Source organism: Symphalangus syndactylus, chromosome 24 (genome assembly GCF_028878055.3).
Source record: "Symphalangus syndactylus isolate Jambi chromosome 24, NHGRI_mSymSyn1-v2.1_pri, whole genome shotgun sequence".
NCBI classification, from domain to species: Eukaryota; Metazoa; Chordata; class Mammalia; order Primates; family Hylobatidae; genus Symphalangus; species Symphalangus syndactylus.
In genome coordinates, this window is record NC_072446.2 from 36,313,662 (window position 1) to 36,338,922 (window position 25,261).

Sequence of the window (25,261 nt, forward strand, 5' to 3'; positions counted from 1 at the left end):
AGCCAGCCTTGCAAATAAGAGATAGACCCCATGAGGCCTGCATTTGAGAGGGTTTTAAAATCAGGCCAGGTCCTGCCAATAGCTTCACACGTAGATGTGTTAGAGCTGGAAGGGAGCTTGGAGATCAGCAGTGCCACTGGTTCTGTTCCAAAAGCGTCTGCCTTCCAAAAATACTGCAAGTATTAAGTAATAATTAATCTGTTTTCACATTTTTTATTCATCAAAGACATACAGAGGACTGCCCGTTGGGATGAGCAGGAGAAGACCTAAAGTGGATGTCACTGCAGCCCCAAACAAAAGAGACCTGTTTTTTTTTTTGTCAGCCCAGCCATGTTATCCTGTATAAATGTAGTTTCCGTTTTGAAAACATTTAAAATAACACAAGGGTCAACTTTTAAATACCCGTGGGAGCCCGCAGATTCTATATCAGAAACCTAAATCCAAACCTTTATTTTTTTTTTTGAGATGGAGTCTCACTCTGTGGCCAGGCTGGAGTGCAGTGGCGCAATCTCGGCTCACTGCAACCCGCACCTCCCGGGTTCATGCCTCAGCTTCCTGATTAGCTGGGACTACAGGCACGCGCCACCACACCCAGCTAATTTTTGTATTTTTAGTAGAGACAGGGTTTCACCATGTTGGCCAGGATTGTCTCAATCTCTTGACCTTGTGATCCGCCCGCCTCAGCCTCCCAAAGTGCTGGGATTACAGGCATGAGCCACCGCGCTCGGCCCCAAGCCAACTCTTATTTCATGCGAGGAGCTGAGGCTCAGAGAACATAAGCAGCTTGCTCAAGATCACACAGCTAGCTGGCAGCAGGGCCAAGGCTGGGAGCAGGGTGGAGGGGAAGGCTGCCCTGGACACGTGGGGCCAGCAAGGAAGGAAATCGGAGCTGTGAATGCAGCGGCAGAGTGGGCTGTGGACACCAGAGGCAGGGTCCTGACTCTTGTTCTCAGTATTCACTGGCTGTGACCCTGGCAGAGTGATTTCAGCTGAGCCCATTTTCCTATCAGCAAAACGGGGATAATTGGAGTACTTACCACATATTGCTAAGGATTTCAGTGCAGTAACAGAACAGAGCCCTTGGTAAACAGTAGCTAGTTTTATTTAACCTGTTAACTGTGTGTGTGTGTGTAGGGGGCGTGCATCTGTGTAAACACAGGAATACTGACTGACATGCTTGGAGAACAAGGTTACATGATCCAGCTTTCAGGTACTGCCCTGATGGGGACAAATTCTGTCCCAGGGGAGCTCCAGGTACTAATCGCAATGTTGTCACTTACAGGTAATGTTACTTAAAACTGAGTGTGCCTCAGAACTCAGGCCCCATCTGGATTCACTGCTTCAGAATTTCTGCAGGATGGGACTTAGGAATCTGCATTTTCAGAAATTATTGAGATGTAACTTACATACCATAAAAATAATTTTTTTTCATTTTTTTTTTTTGAGACGGAATCTTGCTCAGTCGCCCAGGCTGGAGTGCAGTGGCGCGATATCGGCTCACTGCAAGCTCCGCCTCCCAGGTTTACGCCATTCTCCTGCCACAGCCTGTAGCTGGGACTACAGGCGCCCGCCACCATGCCCGGCTAATTTTTTTTGTATTTTTCAGAGATGGGGTTTCACCATGTTAGCCAGGATGGTCTTGATCTCTGGACCTTGTGATCCACCCACCTCGGCCTCCCAAAGTGCTGGGATTACAGGCGTGAGCCACCACGCCCGGCCAAAATTAATCATTTTCAAGTGCTTACTTTCAGTGGTTTTTAGTAAATTCTTAAGGTTGTACAACTATCACCACCATCTAATTCCAGAATATTTTCATCACCCCAAGAAGAAATCCTAGACTCATCAGCAGTCACTGCCATTCCATACTGTCTTATTCTCTGGTAACCACTAATTGACTCTCCCTCTCTGTGGATTTGCTTATAGTGAACATGCCATGTGAATGGAATCACGTAATAGGTGGTCCTTGTGTCTTTGACTTAGCATGTTCTCAAGGTTCATCCGTGTTGTAGCATGTATCAGGACTTCACTCCTTTAAAGATAGTTTTCACAAGCTCCCCAGCTCGTTCTGATGAGTGGGCTTTGGGAGAAAAAGAGCCAATTCATATGAGGTGAATCTTGGGTTATTATTGAGACATGGGGCCTCATCCCTTCTTCCTTGTGTGCCTGTCTCAGGGGCCTCAAGAGGAACAGGAGGAACACTGGCTGCCTGCCTCTTCCAGACTCCAGAGGTCGGGCAGGCCTCCCAGACACTGGAGGGAGGTGTGTGTCTATGGACAGTAGCCTGGCTGCTCTGGAGATCAGGCGGATTAACTGCAAGAGACACACACACACACAAGGGGATTCTGTCTCAACTCGAAGACTTTAATGTACATTATGCTCTTGGAAAAACATCTCCAAGGAAACAAGTGGAAGCAAAAGTCTCAAACAGCAGGGATTCTCATTCAAAAACCTGGTGTGAGCCCCAGTCTTGGAAAAGGATGGCACAGGGACTGTGATTATAGTACAACAGTTTGATGTCAGGGTGGCAGGGCCTGTGTACTTGTCTAGAGAGGAACCCTGCCACACAGCACGATGGACTCCCGAGGAACCAGGAGCTCATTACTCCGGTGACTGACAGCTCCACAGCAGGACTGGGAAGATTTAGGCTGACCAGGTCTTCTTCAGCACTTGGAAGGCACAAAACTTCATAAGGGCCTTAAGAAGCCTGCTCTGGGCAGAAACCTTTCTGGTTGTTGTTGACACTCCAGATCATCAGAAACAGTCACAGTGGCTCTGGTGAGGAAGGGGAGGGTCCCATTTCTGGGTGAGGCCTCGGAACGGAACAGGTGGGAGGTGACAGCACCAGCAAGGCCCCTGAGGCCAGGGTCCACACCCACCTTGGGTGATGACCCACTGGGCCTCTGGACAGGAGAATGGAATTTCGATGGAGAAAGCTGAAGCTGACCACCTGCTAGATTGAATCCAGCTGCCTCCCTTGACACTCTCTTCCCAATCAAGGCTCCCAAGGAGCTGCAGGCCCAAGTCCTCTGCTCCTGTTCAGCAAAGGGCAGGCGGCAATTCGGGCTCATCTCCCCATCACCCTCCATTTAACCACAAAAAAGTCACCAACTGACTTCTCAGACTCCCTGGGCAATCCAGGGTTTCTTGTTTCCTAAGCTCCTATGGAACAAGCAATCAGTTCTTTCTTGGACTTTTGCTTCAATTCCTTCTCACTCAGAGGGAATCTGGTTGCCGTGTAGGCAGATCTCTCCTAGGAGCTTCTGTAAGAGCCTGTGTGAAATTCAGCCAGGTTAGCACCAAGGCCCGGCTGATGGGGAACCCACAAATGTGCCTTCAGGATGAGTACAGCCTCTTTGGCAATGGAGAAATATATTTATCAGTGAAAAAGGGAATTCTGGCTCCATCTTTGCAGGACCTGGAGAGACTGCTGCCCTGGCAGGTCCCAGGATGGGAAGAAGTAAATGGAGAGGCCAGGACTGCAGCCCTGTGGGAAGGGGCCCCTCGCAGCTGAGAGCGCTCCCCGAGTTAGCCCATCTCGATGCCCTCAGGGAGCTCCACCACCACCGGGGCACAGTCCTCAGGTTCCGCAGCAAAGTCCCACCGGAACTTCTTGGTCAGGTGAGCTTGGAACTTTTCAGCTTTCTTCCTCAGGGTGGCATCCATGGCAATGCTGCAGGCAGAGGAAAAGAAAACCTACAGAGAACAGAGGATAAGTCACTCCTGAGAAGACAGAGGGCGGGGGGCGAGAAAGCTGTGGAAATTTCCTCATGGTGTTCGGCTCTTCTGGGGCGGGTAGATCAGCTGCTGCTGGCATAGGCCCAGGACACCTGCTATGCTCCCCTCAAACCAAGAAAGAAGGTCCAAACCCAGCTGAGATGCTAGGGCAGGACTAGAATGGAAAATTACTATCTGGGCAGAGATGCCCCACTGAGAGTAAGGCTGGGGGCCATTACCCTGGCTCCACCACCTGGGGGGTTCTACTGGACACCTGGGCAGTAACCCAGAGGAACAGGTAGTAGCTACACCAGTCAGTACTAAGGTCCTAAGAAAGGCTTGGGGGTGCTTATAAGCCCCTGGATCCCATGAAGTCCCAGGCCCCAAGCCAACAAGACTGAATTGCTGCTCTAATCTTCTAAATGGGCCACAGGCTGCCAGTTTGAGGCTTCTATCCCCCTTAAAAGCTGTCTTTGATTTTTTTTTATTGTGGTAAAATATACAGATGGACCCTGACTTACGTTCAATTTACGACACTTCGACTTTATGATGATGCAAAGTGATACACATTCAGAAGAAGCTGCACTTTGAATTGTTTCTTTCAGTACAGTATTCAAGAAATTACATGAGATATTTAACACTTCCTTATAAAATAGGCTTTGTGTTAAATGATTTTGCACAACTGTAGGCTAGTGTTAGTGTTCTGAGCACATTTGAGGTGGGCGAGGCTGAGCTACAATGTTAGGGACGTTAGGTGTAATCAGTGCATGTTTGACTTACGGTATATCTGATTTACAGTTTATTAAGACATAACCCCATGGGAAGCTGAGGAGCATCTGTACATAAGATCTACCATTTCGACCATTTAAAAATATTTTTATCTTTTAAATTGTGGCAAAATATACATATTTATTATTTTAGCCATTTTAAGTGTACAGTTGAGTAGCATTAAGTACATTGACATTGTTGTACAACCATCACCACCATCCATCTCCAGAATGACCCCATAATCCCTGGCCAAAACTCTGCAGCCATTAAACAGCAACACCCTCTTCCCTCTTCCCTCCAGGCCCTGGCAACCCACATTCTACTTTCCGACTCTATGAATTCGACTACCCTATCCCCCTTCCCTCCTCCCACCAGGCCCTGGCAACCCACATTCTACTTTCTGTGTCTATGAATCTGACTCTCTAGGCACCTCATCTAAGTGGAATCATACAGCATTTGTCCTTTTGCAACTGTCTCATTTCACTTAGCATATCCTTCAAGGTTCATTAATGATGCAGCATGTGTCAGAATTTCCTTTCTTTTGAAGGCTGAATAATATTCTGTTGTATGCAGATACCACATTTTGTTTGTCTAGTCATCTGTCACTGTCCATTTGTGTTGTTTTTACCTTCTGGCTATTGTGAATAATGCTGCTATGAACATGGGTGTACACATATCTCTTAGGGTCTCTGCTTTCAATTCTTTTGCACAGAAACCCAGGAGTGGAGCTGTTGGATCATACGGGAACTCCCTGTTTAAATTCTGATGAACTGCCACAGTTTTTCACAGGGGCCGTACCATTTTGTATTCCCACCAGCAATGCACAAAGGTTCTCATTTCTCCACATCCTGGCCAATGCCTATTATTTTCTGTGTGTGTTTAAATCATAGCCATTCTAATAGGTAGGAGGTAGTATCTTACTGCAGTTTTGACTTGCATTTCCCTAATGATCAGTGGATACTGAGTATGTTTTCATGTGCACATTGGCCATTTGTATATCTTCTTTGGTGAAATGTCCATTCAACTTCCTTGCCCATTTTTAAATTGGGTTGTTTTTGCATTGTTGAGTTGTAGGAGTTCTTTATATATTCTGGATATTAACCCCTTATTTTGATGCTCTCATGAACAGTTTCATTTAATACAAACATGGGCAGGGGAGCAGAATGGTAATTTTTTCCACATCTGAAACCCCATTCCAGATTGTCCTGGATCCCAGTCCCTTCCTAAGAGTAACAGCAAACCCATGATTCCTTCTTATACTATTTTACTATTTTCAAAGAAGTTTCACAGAGCATCCAACTGGATCCTCCCAACACCCTGGGAAGATACAACAGAATGCCTATTTTAAGGAAATGGAAGCTGAGAGGAGTTAAATGACTGAATAAAAATTACCCAGAAAGAAGTGGTTTTTCCCAGACTACCATCTGCTACCCTACAGGCCCACCCAGAGACACAGGGGTGTGATGGTGGTAGAAGCTCTTTGATCCACATCACCCTCATGCCACAGCTGGCTTTCAGGCCACCATGGAAAGATGCTGGGCCCCAGGAGACCTGACCCAACAAAGGCAACAGGCGTCCTCTGCAGCTGATTCCAGGGGGAATACTCCTCCCACCCGCTTCTCCGCCGTCTTCCTGTTAGCAGGAGTGCGGCTCGTTTTCAGTGGTCTTTGTCTGGAGCCATTCCGTTGGAGTAGCAGCAGTGGGAACACAGAGAGAAGTGACTGGGGGGAAGGGGAGCGGTACAGAATCCAGCTTCATTAACTTGGGAATTGACTAAACACAGGAGTGGGAAGCGCAGCCACAACAAAATGCCAGATCAATAACTAATTAGAGGGGCTGTGTGATCTTGGTGGCGAGGGCCATGGGGAAGCCAAGGGTTGGCCTGTCTGTAGGCAGCTAGTGGAGTCCGCCTGAAGCAAGGCTGAATTTTGGGGAGGGGCCTGGCATGGAGAGCACAGAAGCCTTTTCTCAAACAGTTTTAGCTCTGGAGGACCTGCACACCCATGAGGCCATCCCCAGAGGTTGGGGGGAGCCTGCTGGGCTGAATTAGCAAGTCTCTTCCTGTTTCCCTTCCTTACACGGGAACTGGATGACTCTCCACAGTCCCTGCTCTCCAGCCACTGAGCAGCCGCCCAAACATGTGCCACTGCTTCCTCTGCGCCTCTGTGCACACACGCTTTTCTCTCTGCTCTTACCACCCTTCCACCTCCTGCTTTCTCCTCCTTCACCTACGAATTTCTCCTAAAGACTCAGGCTCGGCTCAGACATCACCTCCTTGAGGATGTCTTCCAGACCAAGGATGGAGTGGGTGCTCCTCTGCGCTCCCTCAGCCCCAGGGCTATCTTGATCAGTCTCAGTAAGGTAACAGGCCATTTGCTGTTGATCTCGCCCACCAGACACGGAGCAGCCTCACAGCAGCGGCTCTTTCACACCATGCTCCACTCTCGGCACAGCACCCAACACACAAAAAGGACCCATTAGATGTTTCATGAACAGAAGAATGAAGACAACCACAGGTTCAATTTTGGGTTCACTTTTGTACAGTGCCTAGCACCAAATAGCTGTTCAATAGTGATGTGGTGATGCTGGGGAGAAGGAAAGGCTCATCCTAGGGAGGAGGCAGCTTCTTTACCAGGCCCCTGAATGCCATGGCTCTCAAGACACCTCCTTGTGACATGAACTGCTCGGACCCCTATTCCCCAGCACTGTGCCTGAGCCTCCCTCATGGCATTCCTCATGCTGTGCTTGTATCACAGTGATTTGCACCCTCTAAAAGTGGGGATTGTGTCCTAATTATCAATGTGTGCCACAAAGCATATCGCCCAGGGCCAGGTATAGAGTTAGGGCCCAAAGGGAGCTCACCGAATGACCTAATGAGACCCAGGGACTGCCCTGCACTTGGCAATGGCCAGAAGTGACAGGCTGGAACGAGCTGGGCTCACGCTCATCATCCATCCTCCCGAAGCACCTCTCAAACACTGCCTGAGAATAAATTCCACTAGAGGCAGGTAAAACAGACACCTTCAGTCTAACAAATAAGGTTTCTAATTTAAAAAGTGCTTCGTCCTTTTTAAAGAACTCACCAACTTGATCTTTACCACAGCCTGGGAGGCAGGACAGGAACTTACTATTCCCACCACAGAGGTAAGACACTAGGCGTGCGGCAACACGCAGTGACAAATGCTGAGCAGAGTCCTGTCAAAGCAGAGGCATCTTGGCTTCATCCTTCGCCTGCCCAGACCTTTTGTCTTGACAGAGGCTTAATCCATCCCTGATATTTATTTTTTGCACTGCCTTGTAGGGAACCAAAGTGCTTCTGAAACTGTCCCTTCTGCAGCCTCCAGGACACAGGGCATAGTCTGGGTTGACTTAAAAAAAAAAAAAATCAACCTTACTGTGGTATAACTTACACACAATTAATTTTATTCATTTTATTTTATTTATTTTTTACAGACGTGATCTCACTGTTGCCCATGCTGAAGTGCAGTGGCATGATCATATCTCACTGCAGCCTTGAACTCCTGGGCTCAAGGGATTCTCTTGCCTCAGCATCCCAAGTAGCTAGGACTACAGGCACATGCCACCAACACCTAGATAATTTTTTTTTTTTTTTTTTTGAGATAGGATCTCACTCTGTCACCTAGGCTGGAGCACAGTGATGTGATCACAGCTTACTACAGCATTGACCTCTGTGCTCAAGTGATCCACACCTCAGCCTCCTCAGTAGTTGAGACTATAGGTACATGCCACCATGCCTAGCTAAATTTTGTATTTTTTGTAGAGACAGGGTTTTGCCACGTTGCCCAGGCTGGTCTGGAACACCTGGGCTCAAGTGATCCATGCACCTTGTCTTCCCAAAGTGCTGGGATTAGAGGCATGAGCCACCACGCCTGGTATTTTTTTTTTTTTCTTAATTTTTTGTAGAGACAGGTTCTCACTATGTTGCCCGGGTTAGTAAATTCATCAATTTTAAATGCTTAGTTAATCTGGACAAATATACATATACTCCCATGCAACCACCATATGATATATGTTCACAGTGTTTGCTTTGCTTTTGGTATCCAGTTCTGAGTTTGAAGGTGCATATAAATTTGTGTAACCATCACCCCAATCAGGACATGGAACCATCCCATCACTCCAAACAGCTCCCTTGTGCTGCCCCTTAGCAGTCAAACCCTTCCCTCACCCCTACCCCCTGGCATCCCCTGGTCTATTTTTGACCACAGTTTCACAAACTTGGTATTTGTAAAAACTCCTCACAATTCAGAAATGAAGATGTCTAAATAGTACTTAGTTTCCAAGCAATAACTTATTCTGATTCTTTTATTTTCAGATTAATTTTATGCCTTCTTCAGGAAACTTAACAGTGATCTAGTTATTTTATTCACTAAAACAAAATCAACACTTTTTAACATCACTGGGACATAAATCACCTTAATCTCAGCAGATCAATACTGAATATTTAAAAAATACTTTTGAAATAGGATAATATTTTGCAAACAAATGCATTTATCTAAAACAAAAAGCGCATCTACTGGGTGTTTTTCTTCAAACACAAAATAAAGCATGAACACTTTAATCATTTAATCTGTGTATTATGAAATTCTAAATTACTTTAGTCATACATGTGAAAGCTTTTCTTAAACCTAAGTTAAATAAATTGAGTTCAGTTAGGTCACCTTGAGAAATTCAAAATATCAAGGTAGGTAGCTATGTCACTATCTTATCCTATTTTTTTAGCTAGACCAAAAAGATGACATTTCCTAATTTTTTCAATTCCCAAATAATTATTCAACTTAGAATGAAACTAGCAATAGGTAGAAGATTTTGTTTCCACTTGCAGCAGAAGAAAGTGGTGTTAAAAGCAAGACTATTGTTTCACAATGATGACCAGGAAGGTGAAAAGCAGCACAAATGAGATCACCTGAGGTCAGTTTGAAAAATCTGGGATGTTTCGTCTGGGGCTCTAATCATATACAGGAGCCCACCATAGGCTTTAGAATGTAAAGCTCAGCCTTGCCTTCCACTAGCTCTGTTGATTTTGAGCAAATTATGTGACCTCTCTGCGCCTGCTTCCTCATCTATATAATAGGGTTAGAGACCTAGCTTCTAGCACTGTTGTGAGGGCGCAAGGAGACTAAGCATGCAAAAGAGATAGCTAACGGCAAGAGGTGTAGGAGTAGGCAGGCAAATTTATCATAGTGGGCATCGTGATAAAAATACCATAGACCTCATCATCAGAGTTGGTGTTTTCCCTCAAGAGTTAAAGATGAACACACATTTAGAATACTAGCAAGAAAGGAAGCTGGAAAGCATATACGGCCTATTGTAACTAGAAGTATTTTTAAAAACAGGTTAGATGACTATATGCCTAAGTACTACGTAATCAACAATAAAAATCCTTATTTTGTACATAACTCACTTTCTAACATATCATTAAATTCAGATTATCCTTTCATTGGTTTTAAATGAATTATGGTGACTTACGTTGCTTTAAATAAAAGAAAAAACTGTATCTATTTTTGTAAAACAAATCCCTTTTATTCAAGTGAAATCCAAGGGATTTGTAAAAACCAGTGGCTTCTATTCAAAAGGGCCTCACATGGGAAAGTCGAAAAAAATTAATGGCTAAGAGAATTCCATTACGTGGCTGATTTTATCCATGCTAATGTGGCTGTCTTTAAGTGCTCACACACACAAACACCAGTCCCTCTCCATGGGTAGTAGCCATTTAAGCTCCTAAGTAAGAAAGCCAGTTCCACTTACTTGACTACCTGGGAGGGCAAGCAGCTGGCGGAGGAAGGCTTTTATGGGCTGATTCATTCAGTCACAAATGCCCTGACTGAATGCCTCTGTGTGGAGAACTGGACTCTCACTGCCAACATGGCATCAACGTGACTCTCCATTTAAAAAAAAAAAAAAGTTTTATAATATCCTTCTCCACACTGTGCCTTTTGAAATCTCAGTCATCCCTCAAGTGCATGGTCAAATGCCCCCATCTTCCACCCTTGCATAAAGCCTCAAATCTCAACCCCACTCAGAATTAACCACTCCCTCTTTGGTGCTCCTAATGCCCTTTGATCAGACTCCACTGTTTATACCTATGATATTTACATTGTCACAAGAATTATGAACTCTATCCATCTAAAAACACCCAATAACACCAAATGAAATAAATGTTAGGCCTTGACAACATATTGATGACAACCAGCTGTGAGCTGGGTGGATCACCTGAGGTCAGGAGTTTGAGACCAGCCTGGCCAACATGGGCGAAACCTCGTCTCTATTAAAAATACAACAAAATTAGGTGGGCGTGGTGGTGTGCATCTGTAATCCCAGCTACTTGGGAGGCTGAGGCCAGAGAATCACTTGAACCCGGGAGGCAGAGGTTGCAGTGAGCCGAGACCGCGCCATTGTACTCCAGCCTGGACGACAGACCAAGACTATGTCTCAAAAAAAAAAAAAAAAAAAGAAGAAGAAGAAGATAACCAGATGAACAAAAAATAGGCCTCGTGTAAAAGGAGCCCATGACTCAGTGCGGGGGTCAGGCAGACAATATATTAGTTTCAGCAAGCACATCTCATGCAATATAATAGTGACAAGTACAAAGTAAGCTAAGAGTAGGGAAAGGGGAGAGAGAAAGAGAGACAGAGATTGAGACAGAGAGAGGAGGGATGGCTTGACAGAGAGGGATGCCTTGAGGGCATGTTGTAGAATGAGCAAATATGTACCAGGGAGAGGGAAAATCAGGTTCGGGCAAGAAGGTATGAAACATGGGTATAAAGTTTCAATTATGCAGGATGAAGAAGTTCTAGAGATCTGCTGGATGGCATGATGCTTATGGTTAATACTGTACTGAACACTGCAAATCTGTTAAGAGGGCATATCTAACGTTAAATTGTGTTTTTTACCAAAATTTTATTTTTATTTATTTATTTTTTTGAGACAAAGTCTCACTCTTTTTGCCCAGGCTGGAGTGTAGTGGTGCAATCTCAAATCACTGCAACCTCTGCTTCCCCGGTTCAAGAGATTCTCCTGCCTCAGCCTCCTGAGTAGCTGGGACTAGAGGCGCCCACCACCATGCCCGGCTAATTTTTGTATTTTTAGTAGAGATGGGGGTTTCACCATGTTGGCCAGGCTGGTCTCGAACTCCTGACCTCAAGTGATCCTCCAGCCTCAGCCTCCCAAAGTGCTGAGATTACAGGCGTGAGCCACCACGGACCGGCCGTTTTTTACAACCATTTTTTTTTTTTTTTTAAAGCACGAAACAGCATAACGTGTCTGGGAACCTGCAAAGAGACCACTGTTGCTGGAGTTGATGGGGGAAAACGGAGAGGAAGGAGAAGCTGGAGAACAGGATAAGAAGCCAGATCAGAATGGCCTTTGCGACCAATGTTTGGGCTTTTAATTTTCTACACAATGAGGAGCCACAGAGAAGCAGGATCACAGCTGCATTATGAAGCAGCACCTCAGGTGGCAGCGTGGGAGAGAGATGGGGTAACTGGTAAGCACGGAAGCTGGTAAACTCCGATGCAGTCTAGGTGAGACCAAAAGGCTGGGGCTAGGGAAATGGTACTAGGGCAGGACTGCCTTCTAAAACACTTACTGCTATCTGCTTACTGCTATTTGGTTAGTTAACTTTCTGTTAACTTTCTCAAAATACAAGAGTCTGCTATCTGGAGTTAACTTGGCTAGTTAACTTTCTGTTGACTTTCTCAAAATACAAGACTCAAGACAGTGACTCTGTCTGGCTCACAGCTATATTCCCAGTTCTAGAACAGAGTCTTCTATACAGCACATACTCAGCAATTACCTGCTAAATCAATGAACAAATCCCTTGAGGGCAGGAACCCTGGCCAACTCACATATATATATATTCCTCAACACTTTCTGTAGAATGTTATATATGAAGAATGCTCATAGACATGTTTTTTTTTTTTTGGCACATGCCCTGGATTTTTCCAAATAATGACATCGAATTTTCTTGGTGAAAAGTCCAAAGACTGAATGTTTCCAACCATCAGCTTTGCACAACCCACCTGGGTATCTAGCAATCCAGCTGGGCACTTTCTGCTTTGTAAATCATTGCTGGCAACAAAGCCTGGCAATTATAGAGCTCAGCTGCTGGTTGTGCTAACAGTGGTCCGGACAGCCAGCGAGACCGTGGCCCTCCTGTGTCTGTGCGACGCATCAATGTGCATCAGGAGGGAAGCAGCCACTGCCAGAGGCAAGTTAGCAGGCTAATGCCTCCTCACACTGCCTCACAACCCATAACCAGTACCTTTGGGGAAAATTCTCCCCACAGAGGAAGGACAAAGGGGTTTAATTTCTCTGTTATATGAAGAACCAGTAAAAGGACAGTTTTATAGCTCTTCTGAGTGGAACAGACCAGGCTCAAACCATGCGCTTGACTGACTCATTGCCATGGTTTACACAGGTCCTTCAACTGCCAGCTTTAAGTCAGATGCCTGCTCACAGGGACTCGTCCAACAGTAGGTTGGCTTTAGAAAAGTGTTCTGTACCTCTGAGAAACAGGACCTTGATGAAGTCTTCACTGATGTCAATCAAGAATCCTTTCTGGGGGATTCACACTGTGTTCACTACACAAAGGCATAAGCACAGGCAGGAAACCAAGACTCAGGCCTGGGTACAAATCCTTACCTCCACCTGCCAGCTGTATGACTTCAAGTAAGTGATTTAACCATTCTCAGGTGTTCTCATTTGTAAAATGGGAATAATACCCCCATCTTACAAGGCTCCAATGGATTCAATGAGTGAACAGGGTCTCTGTTGCCCAGGCTGGAGCGCAGTGGCACGATCATAATCATTGCTCACTATAGCCTCAAACTCCTGGGCTAAGTGATCCTCCTGTCTCAGCCTCCCAAGTGGCTAGGACTACAGGTGCACATGACCATACCTGGCCAATTTTTTAATTTTTGGAGAGACCATACTTGGCCAATTTTTAAATTTTTGCTCACTATATTGCCCAAGCTGGTCTTTAATTCCTGGGCTCAAGTGATCCTCCTGCCTTCACCTCCCAAAGTGTTGGGATTACAGTCATGAACCACCACACCCAGCCCCAACATTTAATGAATGCTCGTCCCTTCTGTTACCCCGAGTGGGATTAGAAGGTTGGTGAAAGGCTGCCTTATATGGAGCAGGCCTCATGGGGGTACTACACACAGGGAGAAGAAAGAAGCTCATGGGAGGGAAAGTATGGAAACTGACAGTTGGCAGCTTCTGCCTCTTCTATTCTTGAGAAAGTTACACAATGTGAGTGACAGAGGCTGTCCCAAGTACATAAAGGAAACTAATCTGTTTGCAAAGGGAGGAAATAGCATAGGATGAAGACTGTAAGTTGTTTGAAGCTTCTTTCCTAATTACCACTCATAATGAAAATTTAATTGCCAAGTTAAAAGCAAATTTCACTTTTTCTGTCATAGAATCTCTGCATAAACTGGCACATTTTGTTTGAACAGGAAATCAAAGTTATTTTAATGCTTAAATGAGATCTAAGGAGCTGCAGATGTTTCACTGGGAATAACAAACTTCAAAATTCTGCTTTACTGGGTTGTAGCAATTCATGGCTACAGGGAGAAAGAAAAGCTGTTTTAAGCTGAGTAAACCAAAGCAGTGGAAGGAATTCAAATCCAAGTACCCCAGTGTTAGGCACTCTGGGGGCGAGGTGTAGGGAGAAGGTGGTAGAGAGAGAGAATTTCTGGCATAGAGGCACTTACAATTGAGTAAGAGAGAGAAAAGCAGGAAATATCCCAAGACTAGGAAACTGAAATTTAAAAATTTTGGGGTCATGGAATAGCAAGAAACAAAACACATACTGTTGTCTCAATTCTGACCCACATGTGCATCAGCTCAGTCAGAAAGACTGCTCACCTGTAAGGTGCTGGTGAGGAAGTTGTCTTGGGAGACAATGTCTACGAAGAAGTCAGCGGGGATCTCACCAAGCTGGTGGTACAGGATGGAGATGAGGTTGATGTAGAGGGTGTGGTGCTTCATCATGGCTGCTTCTGACCGGCACAGGAGGTTCAGGAGCCCCTTCCAATGCTCAAATGCCTCGTACACATTCCCCAGCAGGAAGCACACAAAAGCAAACTGGAGTTCACCTGAAAGGTGCAGAGACGAGAAGTGATTCTGAGGGAGAGGAGGACCAGCTGACACTCTCCATCACTATTCACAAGGCCATGAATTCCACTGGACCTCAGCAACAGATGTCCTTTTATCTTTGTCACTCCTGCAGAGCCTGGCAGGAGATTTTGCACCTAACAGGTACTCAGCAAATGTCTGCCGAACCGCTATGAATTCAAGCCATGGGAAACCAAGCTGTGGCTTTGGATTTCTGTAAAATCAGACTGCTAGAGAAGAGGTATTCCCAGTATTTGCCTGGCATTTTAAGTTTACAAAATGTGTTCATGGATACTATGCCAAGTGGATCTCAAACCTGGCTGCCCATCAGAATCACTGAGAGTCTGTTAAAAGTAAAGCTACCCAAGCTTCACCCTCAGAGGTTCTGGTGGAGGAGAGATGATGGGGCCTTTGTATGTATAGCTCTAACAAGCTCCCCAGGTGATTCTGATGCGGATGGTCTGCTCCAGGGTCACGGAAATACCGCACTATACCATGTAACCCTCAGCCCAACTCCACAAGGCGATCAGGAAGGTGGTATTTGCCTCATTTTATAGATGAGGTCAAGGGCTTGCCCAAGGCCACACATCTAATGCTTCACAATGTGGGCAATGGAAAGATAAAACAGATTCTCCATTGGGTGGGAACAGTTCTAGAACCTCCCACAAAAGAAAAATTCATGAGTACTTATTCCAGGGTCAGCCTGCCAGGCAGATTATTTTTGTTTGCTTAATCACAGGGCTCTGTGATTTAATCTCTATGAGCAGCTTGGTGGCTAAGAGCATGGGCTCTGGAGCCAAACTGCCTAGATTCAAATCTTAGCTCTGCCACTTAGCAGCTGTGTGACCTTGGGCAAGTTACTCAATCTATTAAGGCCTCAATTTCCTTATTTGAGGGTTGCAGCAAAGATTAAATGAATGGATATAGTACACGTATAGCATTTAGAATAAGACCTAGCACAAAGTAGCACTCAAAAAATATTATGCTCCCAATTTCTATCAGATGCCCATCTCAAACAGAGACCTGATGATCCAGACACCACTGTCCCTGGGCAAGTCACTGGGTCTCTGGTTACCACAGAATACTGCTACTCATCATAGGCACTCTCTCTACTTCAAAGGTGGCTGGAAATTTAATGAGGTATACGTACATGTGGGCCATAAAAAGAAGAGATGTACTCAACACCAAATACCTCTTTAAATGCATGGCGTTTGATCTCTGCCACCTCCAGAGACCTGGAAAAACTAGCTCCCTGTTCTTAAGCATATGGAACTAAGTTTGATTTGTGTGAATAGCTACCTGGTTTAGATATTTTGGATCTCTGACCAATATTTTCAAATATAGTCAAATTTTCCTTGTATAATATAGGTTAATGATTTGCTTCTTCAGCTGGCTTTACTTGGTGTGTGAAACTAAATATTAGCCTATTCTTTGCGTTTAGGACATTTATTAAATTTATGCATTTCTGGCTTTATCTAAAATTAAATTATGACATCAAAAATAATTTCAAAGAGCTGTGATGTAGATTCAAAATTATCCCTGGACAGGTGCGGTGGCAGGGATAGTCCTAGCCCTTTGAGAGGTCAATGGAGGAGGATCGCTTGAGTTCAGGAGTTTGAGACAAGCTTGGGCAACACAGGGAGACCCTATCTCGACCAAAAATAATTAGCTGGGCGTGGTGGCACACACCTGTAGTCCCAGCTACTTGGGAGGCTGAGGTGGGAGGATCACTTGAGCCCAAGAGGTTGAGGCTGCAGTGAGCTGTGATCATGCCACTGCACTCCAGCTCATGTCACAGAGTGAGACCTTGTCTCAAAAAAAAAAAAAACCCAAAAACGTTACTCCTGTAACAGACCTTTTCACAAGATATATTTTGAAGAATTGAAATGAAATGTTTAAGAGGTAGAAAAACAGGATTTCTACTCATTTTTAGCCAGACTTTCAAAAGTTACTTATTACATGAAAATACTAACGCATTAAGATGTACCTGTTAAAGGCCGGGCGCGGTGGCTCACGCCTGTAATCCCAGCACTTTAGGAGGCCAAGGTGGGTGGATCACGAGGTCAGGAGATTGAGACCATCCTGGCCAACATGGTGAAACCCCATCTCTACTAAAAATACAAAACAAAATTAGCTGGCTGTGGTGGTGGGCGCCTGTAGTCCCAGCTACTCAGGAGGCTGAGGCAGGAGAATGGCGTGAACCTGGGAGGCGGAGCTTGCAGTGAGCCAAACTCACGCTACTGCACTCTAGCCTGGGCAACAGAGCACGACTCCGTCTTAACAACAACAACAACAACAACAAAAAGATGTACCTGTTAAGGCCGGGCGCGGTGGCTCATGCTTGTAATCCCAGCACTTTGGGAGGCCAAGGCGGGAGGATCACGAGGTCAGGAGATCGAGACCACGGTGAAACCCCGTCTCCACCAAAAATAAAAAAATTAGCCGGGTGTGGTGGCGGGCGCCTGTAGTCCCAGCTACTCGGAAAGGCTGAGGCAGGAGAATGGCATGAACCTGGGAGGCGGAGCTTGCAGTGAGCCGAGATTGCGCCACTGCACTCCAGCCTGGGCAACAGAGTGAGACTCTGTCTCAGAAAAAAAAAAAAAAAGATGTACCTGTTAAAATATACGTTATATCATTAGCTGAGCCAATGATATAAAAAGTCCTGTCTGGGCACAGTAATCCCAGCACTTTGGGAAGCCGAGGCAGAAGGATCACTTGGGCCCGAGAGGTTGAGGTGGCAGTAAGACATGATTGTGTGACTGTACTCCAGCCTGGGCGACACAGCGAAACCCTGTCTCAAAAAAAAAAGAAGTCCTACATTCAAATTTCTCACTGAACTTCCAACAAGAAAATATGCAAATTACCTGGAAAATTTGTAAATATATATAAAAATAGCTGTTCAAAATGTGACACATATTTGCTGTCACTAGTATTTAAGAAATAAATATAAACAAGGTGCCATTTTTCAACTATCCAATTGGAAGAGGCCTTTGTTAAACTGCCATGCCCAATGCTGTCAAAGGTGATGGGCAATAGGTTCCTACCAGCCAGCAAGGATGCAAAAACCTTCTCCTGGCAACATGCACAGTCTGACCCAACAATTCTATCCCTAAATGTATGTGTAAGTACACACGAGAATGTTCACTGATGATATATGTATATATATTTGTGAGATGGCTCTTGTTGCCCAGGCTGGAGTGCAATGGCGAGGTCTTGGCTCACTGCGACCTCCGCCTCCTGGGTTCAAGTGATTCTCCTGCCTCAGCCTCCAGAGTAGCTGGGACTGCAGGTGCGCAACACCCAGCTAATTTTGTATTTTTAGTACAGATGGGGTTTCACCATGTTGGCCAGGCTGGTCTCGAACTGCTAACCTCAGGTGATCCCCACCAGCCTCAGCCTCCCAAAGTGCTGGGATTACAGGTGTGAGTCACCACACCCGGCCACTTGATGATATTTATAATAGGGAAAATAGGGAGCATCTCAATGGTCTATAACAGAGAACTGGTCCAATAACTATGGAACATGAAACAGCCACTAAAAAAGTGACTGTTAGTGACATGAAAAAACGTTTATATTAAGGCAGATTACAAAGTAATAATATACTTCAATCCTGTCTTTATAAAAACTCATATATATAGACACATATACTGAATTTTTAAAAGACTGAGAGGAAGTACATAGAAATAAACAGAGAAGACATTGAAATGAAATACATAGAAATACACAGAAAAAAAGGAACGTAAATATACCAAAATGTATAAATGGTTATTTCTAAGTAGTGAGATTTGAAGTAAATTGTTTTTCTTTTATGATTAATATCTATCATTTTTGTAATAAAAGGGAAGGTAACAATAAAAACTGTAATGATTAAAAAAAAAAAAAAATCACTGTCCTGTTCTAAGCCAGATGAGAGACCAACATCTTGAGGGTCAGGAGCAAACTGAGGAAGCAGGTGAGAGGCTATAACAAACACGCGTCTGGCCCAGAAACCAAGAGTCCTGGGTTCTGGTCTCAGTTCAGCCACTCAGTGGGCCAAATCTTTTCCTTCTGTAGGACTGGGCTCTATCAGTGGTTCCCAAACAGAAGATTATCTGCACCAGGTTCACCTAGGATGCTTGTTTATTAGACAGACAGACAGAAACTGCGGGAGCCCCACTCCAGATCTCTCGAATCAAAATCTCCAGGGCTAAGGGTAAAGACACACCTGTATCTTCAGCCTCCTAGCCAGGTTTAGTTACTGCTGGACTAACACAAGATGTACTCCCTATTCTAAAACACCTATGCTAATATCCTCCCCTTGGCCCACTCCCAAAGAGCCTTGTTCCTTCTCACCAAGCACATCCTGGGGGCTGCTGGGGAACTGCTTGTTGAGCACAGTCTCCAGGGCATAGCTCAGGTCCATGCTGTGCTTGGTTATCTCGGCTGGCGTGGCACCCTCTGGGAACATCTGCGTGGGCAGCTCTGAGAAGCGGATCTCTGTCCCGGCTCTGGGCTTCATCTCTGGTAGCCGGGCCAGGCCCTCTTGGTAGCTTTTGCACTCAGTGCCACAGCGGGGTAGATTCTGCCCCACGCGGTCCTTGGTGTGCTTCATGGAGAGCACAGGTAGCACATCGGAGAAGGCACAGATCTGTCGGTTCTCAGGCTGCAGCTTCTCCACTGTGGCTTCGCTGATGAAGCTGGTGAGTGAGATCCACTTCTTCAGGGTGGCATATGGGTAAGGCCCCAGGAACTGGTCCAGCTCCTGGAGGTTGGCCCTCATGGCTTCCACCTCAGACTCTGGGGCTGGGGACAGGTCTACCTCTTCCCTGAGTGTGCTCCAGCGCAGCACTGTCAGCCCCCGCTGGTGCAGGCTAAGGAAGAAACCCATACGAGGGCCTACTTCCTTTGGATTAGCCTTGTCCACAGAGCTGTAGTGGAGGAAGTGGATGCCTGGAGGGATCATCTTCACGCCCCGGAACTTGGGCCCCACCTCCCAGGAGTTATAGTCAATCCCAAACTCTGTTCCCTTGGGCATGTTCAGGATGACCACAGTGGCCCCTTCAAAGAAGAGGCGCTTGGCTAGCTCAGGATCCATCTGCATGGCAGCCATGGGGCCAGTGGTGGGTGACCAAAAGAACCCTTTTTCTGTGTCTTCCAGAACAGCTAAGAAAGAAAGAAACCAGAGTTAATCAGAACGTGGGGGAAAGATGCTTCATTTGCTAAGCATTCTGTATGTGCCAGATATTGGTTAGACCCCTGACATAATTATTTCCCTTAATCCTCACGACAACCCTGCATTGAGTTTACAGATGAGAAAAATGAGGATTAAAAGAAAGGATTTTTGTGTTTTGGTTTAACATGCAAGGACACTCACTTCACAGCTATAAGATACCAGTGAAAGAAAAGTGACATGCTCATGGTCATACCAGGACCCAAATTAGAATCTGGATACCCTGCCTGCAGGCCAGTGTTCTGTCCACCATCCATTCTTAATATCTTCTCAGATCTCTTTCTCACAACAGAGGGTGAGGGTGGAAAATGCCTGGACGGCTCACTCTAAACTATACACCTAAATCATTTAAAACTACAATTCTGCCGAAAAACTATCCCAAAAGATTTGGAAAGATTAAATCAAGTACATATCCAGTTTCCCATAAGCCTCAGGGAAGGCCCAGAAACGGACAAACAGTAGAAAGTGGAGGCTCAGCATCTAAAATTTGTTCGGGGTCTAGAGAGCTTTTCTACCACAAATCTCCCCTCTTCTTTCACTCATAAAAAACCTAAACTCCAGGGAGTGAAACAACTTCCCAAAGAGCCCACAATCAGTGGTGGCTCTGGACCACTCATCCAGAATGAATTCAGGTGGTAAAGCTAGCCTAGGAAGAGAAAGCTGGCCAGAAGAGAAAGAGCTTAGTACACTTATTTTACCTACTTCTGTATATCCCAGACATTGCCTCTGGGATATCAGCAAGAATGGTACCAACATGAACAAATGTAAACAAACCATTATGCAACCTTCTAGTCCTGAGATACCTACCTGACTAATTTAACAAATACTCACTGAGTGCCTGCATTGTGCCAGGATCTTTGCCAGGCCCCCAAAAAACATCACAGATTAAGACAGTCACTGCCCTCTAGGCAATTCCAATCTAGCCAAGACGCCAAAATTTCACACACAGAAAAACGAGCTGCCTGTTTAATTGTTCACTTTTTTTTTTTGAGACAGGGTCTCGCTCTGTCACCCCGGTTGGAGTGCAGTGGTGTGATCTCGGCTCACTACATCGTCCACCTCCCGGGTTCAAGCAATTCTTGTGCCTCAGCCTCCCAAGCAGCTGAGACTACAGGTGTGCGCCACCACGCCTGGCTAAGTTTTGTATTTTTAGTACAGACCGGGTTTCACCATGTGGCCTAGGCTAGTCTGGAACTCCTGACCTCAAGTGATCTGCCTGCCTCGGCCTCCCAAAGTGCTGAGATTACAGGTGTGAGCCACAATACCTGGCCCTGTTTACCCTTTTTACTTTAAATAAAACAAAACAGTGCAGAAGGGAAGACCAATCCTTTTCCAAAAATAAGAGCACATTTTATCATTGTTACCTCAAAATCACCACAAATGACTCTTTCCCTGAATCAGCACTTGGTGTTTCACCAAACTGCAAGTCACAATCCATTAGTGGATTAGGAAATCAATGTGAAGGTCTCAACCAGCATTATTTTTTAAACGAAAATAACAGAATTTTTGAAATATCACAATACATCATGAGTAGTAAAGCTAAGTACTGTTTTCTGGAGCGTTGTGTGTTTGCATGTACACTTGGTTGTGCCATAAAATGTATTCGTTACTGTAGGTCACAGTCATAAAAGTTTGAAAGACCCTGCTCTAAATAATTCATATCAACATGCCGGGCGTGGTGGCTCACACCTGTAATCCCAGCACTTTGGGAGGCCGAGGAGGACGGATAATGAGGTCAGGAGTTTTGAGACCAGCCTGGCCAATATTGTGAAACCCCATCTCTACTAAAAATACAAAAAAATCAGCCGCGCATGGTGGTGCGCGCCTGTAGTCCCAGCTACTTGAGAGGCTGAGGCAGAAGAATCGCTTGAACCTGGAAGGCAGAGGTTGCAGTGAGCTGAGATCACACCACTGCACTCCAGCCTGGGGGTCAGAGCCAATTCCGTCTCAAAATAATAATAATAATAATAATAATTCGTATCATCTTCCTATTTGTAATCTTGAATTCCAAAAGTATTTAATATTTGCTGAATGAACAGATACTCCATTTAGAATAACTGCTCATCAATTAGCCATTTTCCCTTGTGACATCTGTGTGCTCCGCCTTGATAATGACATTTCTTTCATGCTAATTCCACCAGTCTGTAATTCTATTCACTATATCTCCAGCAGCTGGCACAGGGCCTGGCACAGAGGAGATGCTAGGAAAAGGTTTATTAAATATGCATAGAACTCTGCAGTTTACCAACCCCTGTCACTGACAGCTCTGTGAGTTCCTCACAGTCCTGGAACACCTAAAGTCACATCCATCCATTTTTCTCCACCACCTCCCTAATCCAAGCTACCATCGTCCCTCACTCAGAGTGCTTGCTCCTCAACCCATTCTCCATTCAACAGCAGTAACCTTTTCAAAATGCCAATCTAATCACATCACCACCCATGTCAGCTTCTGAGCGGTTTCTTATATGGTTCTTGAAAAACCAAAATTCTTCCTATTACCTACAAAGCCTGCACGGTCTGACCCCTGGCAACCCCTTTAGCTTGTTTCACACCATGGTCCCCCACAAGCTCTCTTCCAGCCACAATGGCCTCTTTCAGAACCTGAAATTGGAGGCTCTCTCCATATAGAAAACTCTTCCCTCCCCACTTTGTCAAATCCTTTTTTCTGATCTCAGCTCAATATTCACCTCCTCAGTAAAGGTTCCTTGACCTGGGGCTAGGTCAGGTCTCCTGTGATACACTCTGGGGTGCCTTGTTCCTTTCCGTTTCAATGATCACAACTGCAGTTTTGGATGTTTGACTGAGGGCTGTCATCACCACGAGACTTGAGTCCTGCTGTATCCCTAGCATAGATTCAACGCTTAGTAAACATTTATTTAATACAAGTATGATATCCATTTTGTAAACGAGAAACAAAGCCTCAGTTCGGGGAAAGACGTTACTGGAAGTCACGCAGAGTAGGGCAGAGCCAGGTCGAGTGCAATCAGGGTCTCCGGCCCCCAGGCTCTAAAGTTAAGAAAACCGCGAAGTAACTCCGTGTGCCCCGCGAAGCCCTGGCGACGGCTTCTCAGGAAGGGCCTCCAGAGACACCAGCGTCCCACAAACAGAACCAGCCGCCCCGGTGAGGTGGGCCTAGTTCAAGGCACTCCGTGACTCTAAGCCGAGAAGAGGGGCGGCCCAGCCACACACACACAAGGAATCAGGAAAGGAAAAAGAGGACAGGAGGCCACACTCACCGCCTCGCCCCACGTTCCGGTACAGCGGAAACGCACCGGAAGTTCTCCAGCTTTGGCGTCTGACTGGAGCGACTGGGGAAGCGGTCCGGCAGAGCCCCGGGTCGCGGGAAGAATGGCCCGTCCCTGCAGGTTCCGCTGGATGCAAGATTGCCTTTTGTTATTCTTAGTTTCTCGTTTTAGCGTCTGAATTGTGAACAACTTTCATTAACCTATGCATTTTATATTCCCGTCCAGAAACACAGCCACCAGCCATTTTACTTTGGGCTCAAGCAGTCATGGTCACTAAAGCACAGCCAAGGCTTGTTACCAGTGGCTACTCAGTAGTAGCCAGTCAGGCGCTCGGTCACTGTCTTTGTCAGCCAGTCTCTATCCCGGTCACAGTGTCTCAGCTTCCAGTCACACTCAGCCCTCGGGGAGAGCCTCAGAAACCCAGCCACCAGCCCAGAGAGAACCAGCGTCAGCCTCCGCTGCTGCAGCAGCAGCAGTCACCAGCTCAGTCCCTCTGGCCATTATCACCCCATGTCCTTCCTACAGGCCAAGTCCTAACATCTCAGTCAGGCTATCAACGCACGAGGGAAGGAATCTGCCTGTCTTGTTCCTCACTGTTTCCCTGGAACCGAGCACAAAGCCAGGCACAAAAGCTCAGCTGAGTACATATATTATGCATTTAATTAATAATGATGATAATTTGGTATTAATAAATAACTTCTGTTTGTGGGTCTAACCCTGCACTATTAATCAGGGTTCCACCAAAGATGCAGAGCCAGTAGGAGATCTATATTAAGTGATTTATTGCCAAGAATTGGCTTATGTGATTTTAGGGCAGGCCACTTGGGTATTTCTTTCTTTCTTTTTTTTTTTTTTGTGAGACGCAATCTCACTCTGTCACCCAGGCTGGAGTGCAATGGCGCTATCTCGGCTCACTGCAACCTCCGCCTCCTGGGTTCAAGCCATTCTCCTGCCTCAGCCTCCCGAGTAGCTGGGATTACAGGCGCCCACCACCGTGCCCGGCTAATTTTTGTATCTTTAGTAGAGACAGGGTTTCACCTTGTTGGCCAGGCTGGTTTGGAACTCCTGACCTCAGGTGATCTACCCACCTCGGCCTCTCAAAGTGCTGGGATTACAGGCATGAGCCACCGTGCCCGGCCCACTTGGGTATTTCTAATCCTTGCACTAACCCTAGTAAGGTATGTGTATTCCCAGTTTGCAGGAGAGAAAACTGAGGTTCAAAGAGATGTTACACAGCCAGAGAATGGCAGAGCTAGAATGCAAACCAAGGGCTGTCTGTTCTTATCTCTTGTGCTGCTGCTCCTTAGCTTGTCTGTCACATTTCCTCAGTGACAGCTGGACACGCCAATCTGTCTCGGTCAAAATTTATCTCTTAGTGGGTTGCAGACTAGACCGGGCCCTGCAGTCATGGTTAATCACAATGAGCTGCTGCAGGATTAACCAGAGACAGGCTCCATCAGTCACAGTCACGCTTATCAATCTCAGCCTGTCCTGTCAAGTTTCATTTCCTGCATGAAGAAGCTCAGCTCCCTCTCCAACCCTCCCCACTCCCAGTCTTAAGCGCTGAGCTCTGTGGTCTGGTCTCAAAGTTCCCTGTTTCAGTTGGGCTCACCATCTTTTCGGAGACTCCAGGACACTGAACACTGGATGCAGAAGCTGTAGATGGTGGCCTAGGAGTCCCACCTTGTGGGTTACATGTCCATTTAGGTCAGAATTTCTCAACCTTGGCACTATTGACATTTGGGGCCAGATAAGTATTTGTTGTATGTGGCTGTCCTGTGCATTGTAGGATGTTTAGCAGCAACCCTGGCGTCTACCCACTAGACGCTAGTAGCACCCCTCAATTGTGACAACCATTGCTAAATGTCCCCGGGGTGGGGGTTGGGGGTAAAGGAGGAGGGGTCATTTCCCCACTCTCAACGCAGTTGTAAAACACTAATCTGGGTGAACTTACCTTTGATTATTCGACAAAAGCAGAGTCAGGATGGTCCTTTATGGGAGACAGAAATATGGATCAGGGTGTACAGGGTCCTGAGGAATCATATGAAGACCCATTATTTGTAAACCAAGTCCTATTCCAGAACCCTAGGGATAACAGATTGCTAAAGGAGACCTATAAGGAAAATTCAGAGGATTCATAATGTTCCTCGCAGCAATTGCCTCTGACAAGACACAGAAATCTGGA

At 45.9% G+C, this 25,261-nt stretch overlaps 1 protein-coding gene across 4 annotated transcripts; it reads right to left on the minus strand.

Moving 5' to 3' along the window:
• Positions 1–2,340: 2,340 nt before the first annotated feature.
• On the minus strand, positions 2,341–23,178 carry AAR2 (AAR2 splicing factor). 4 transcript variants are annotated; one of them, XM_063633796.1, is made up of 5 exons: positions 23,068–23,132; positions 22,519–22,674; positions 18,955–19,764; positions 14,374–14,603; positions 2,341–3,693 (listed from the first exon to the last, which is right to left on the minus strand). In XM_063633796.1, the coding sequence occupies exons 3-5, from the start codon at positions 19,709–19,711 to the stop codon at positions 3,526–3,528; spliced, it is 1,155 nt and encodes a 384-aa protein (XP_063489866.1). In that variant the 5' UTR covers positions 19,712–19,764; positions 22,519–22,674; positions 23,068–23,132; the 3' UTR covers positions 2,341–3,525. The 4 variants fall into 4 exon arrangements, with proteins under 4 accessions (XP_063489866.1, XP_055121755.1, XP_055121756.1 ...); XM_055265780.2 differs by lacking the exon at positions 22,519–22,674 and having other exon boundaries at positions 23,068–23,178; XM_055265781.2 differs by lacking the exon at positions 22,519–22,674 and having other exon boundaries at positions 22,774–23,093.
• Positions 23,179–25,261: the final 2,083 nt, after the last annotated feature.

Coding starts and splice junctions, on each gene's coding strand:
- AAR2 (XM_055265780.2), bottom strand. CDS start 19,711: ATGGCTGCCATGCAGATGGATCCTGAGCTAGCCAAGCGCCTCTTCTTT. Junction 14,604..18,954: donor CAGCCCCCAGGATGTGCTTG/GTGAGAAGGAAC, acceptor TGCACCTTTCAG/GTGAACTCCAGTTTGCTTTT. Junction 3,694..14,373: donor TCCTCACCAGCACCTTACAG/GTGAGCAGTCTT, acceptor TGTTCTCTGTAG/GTTTTCTTTTCCTCTGCCTG.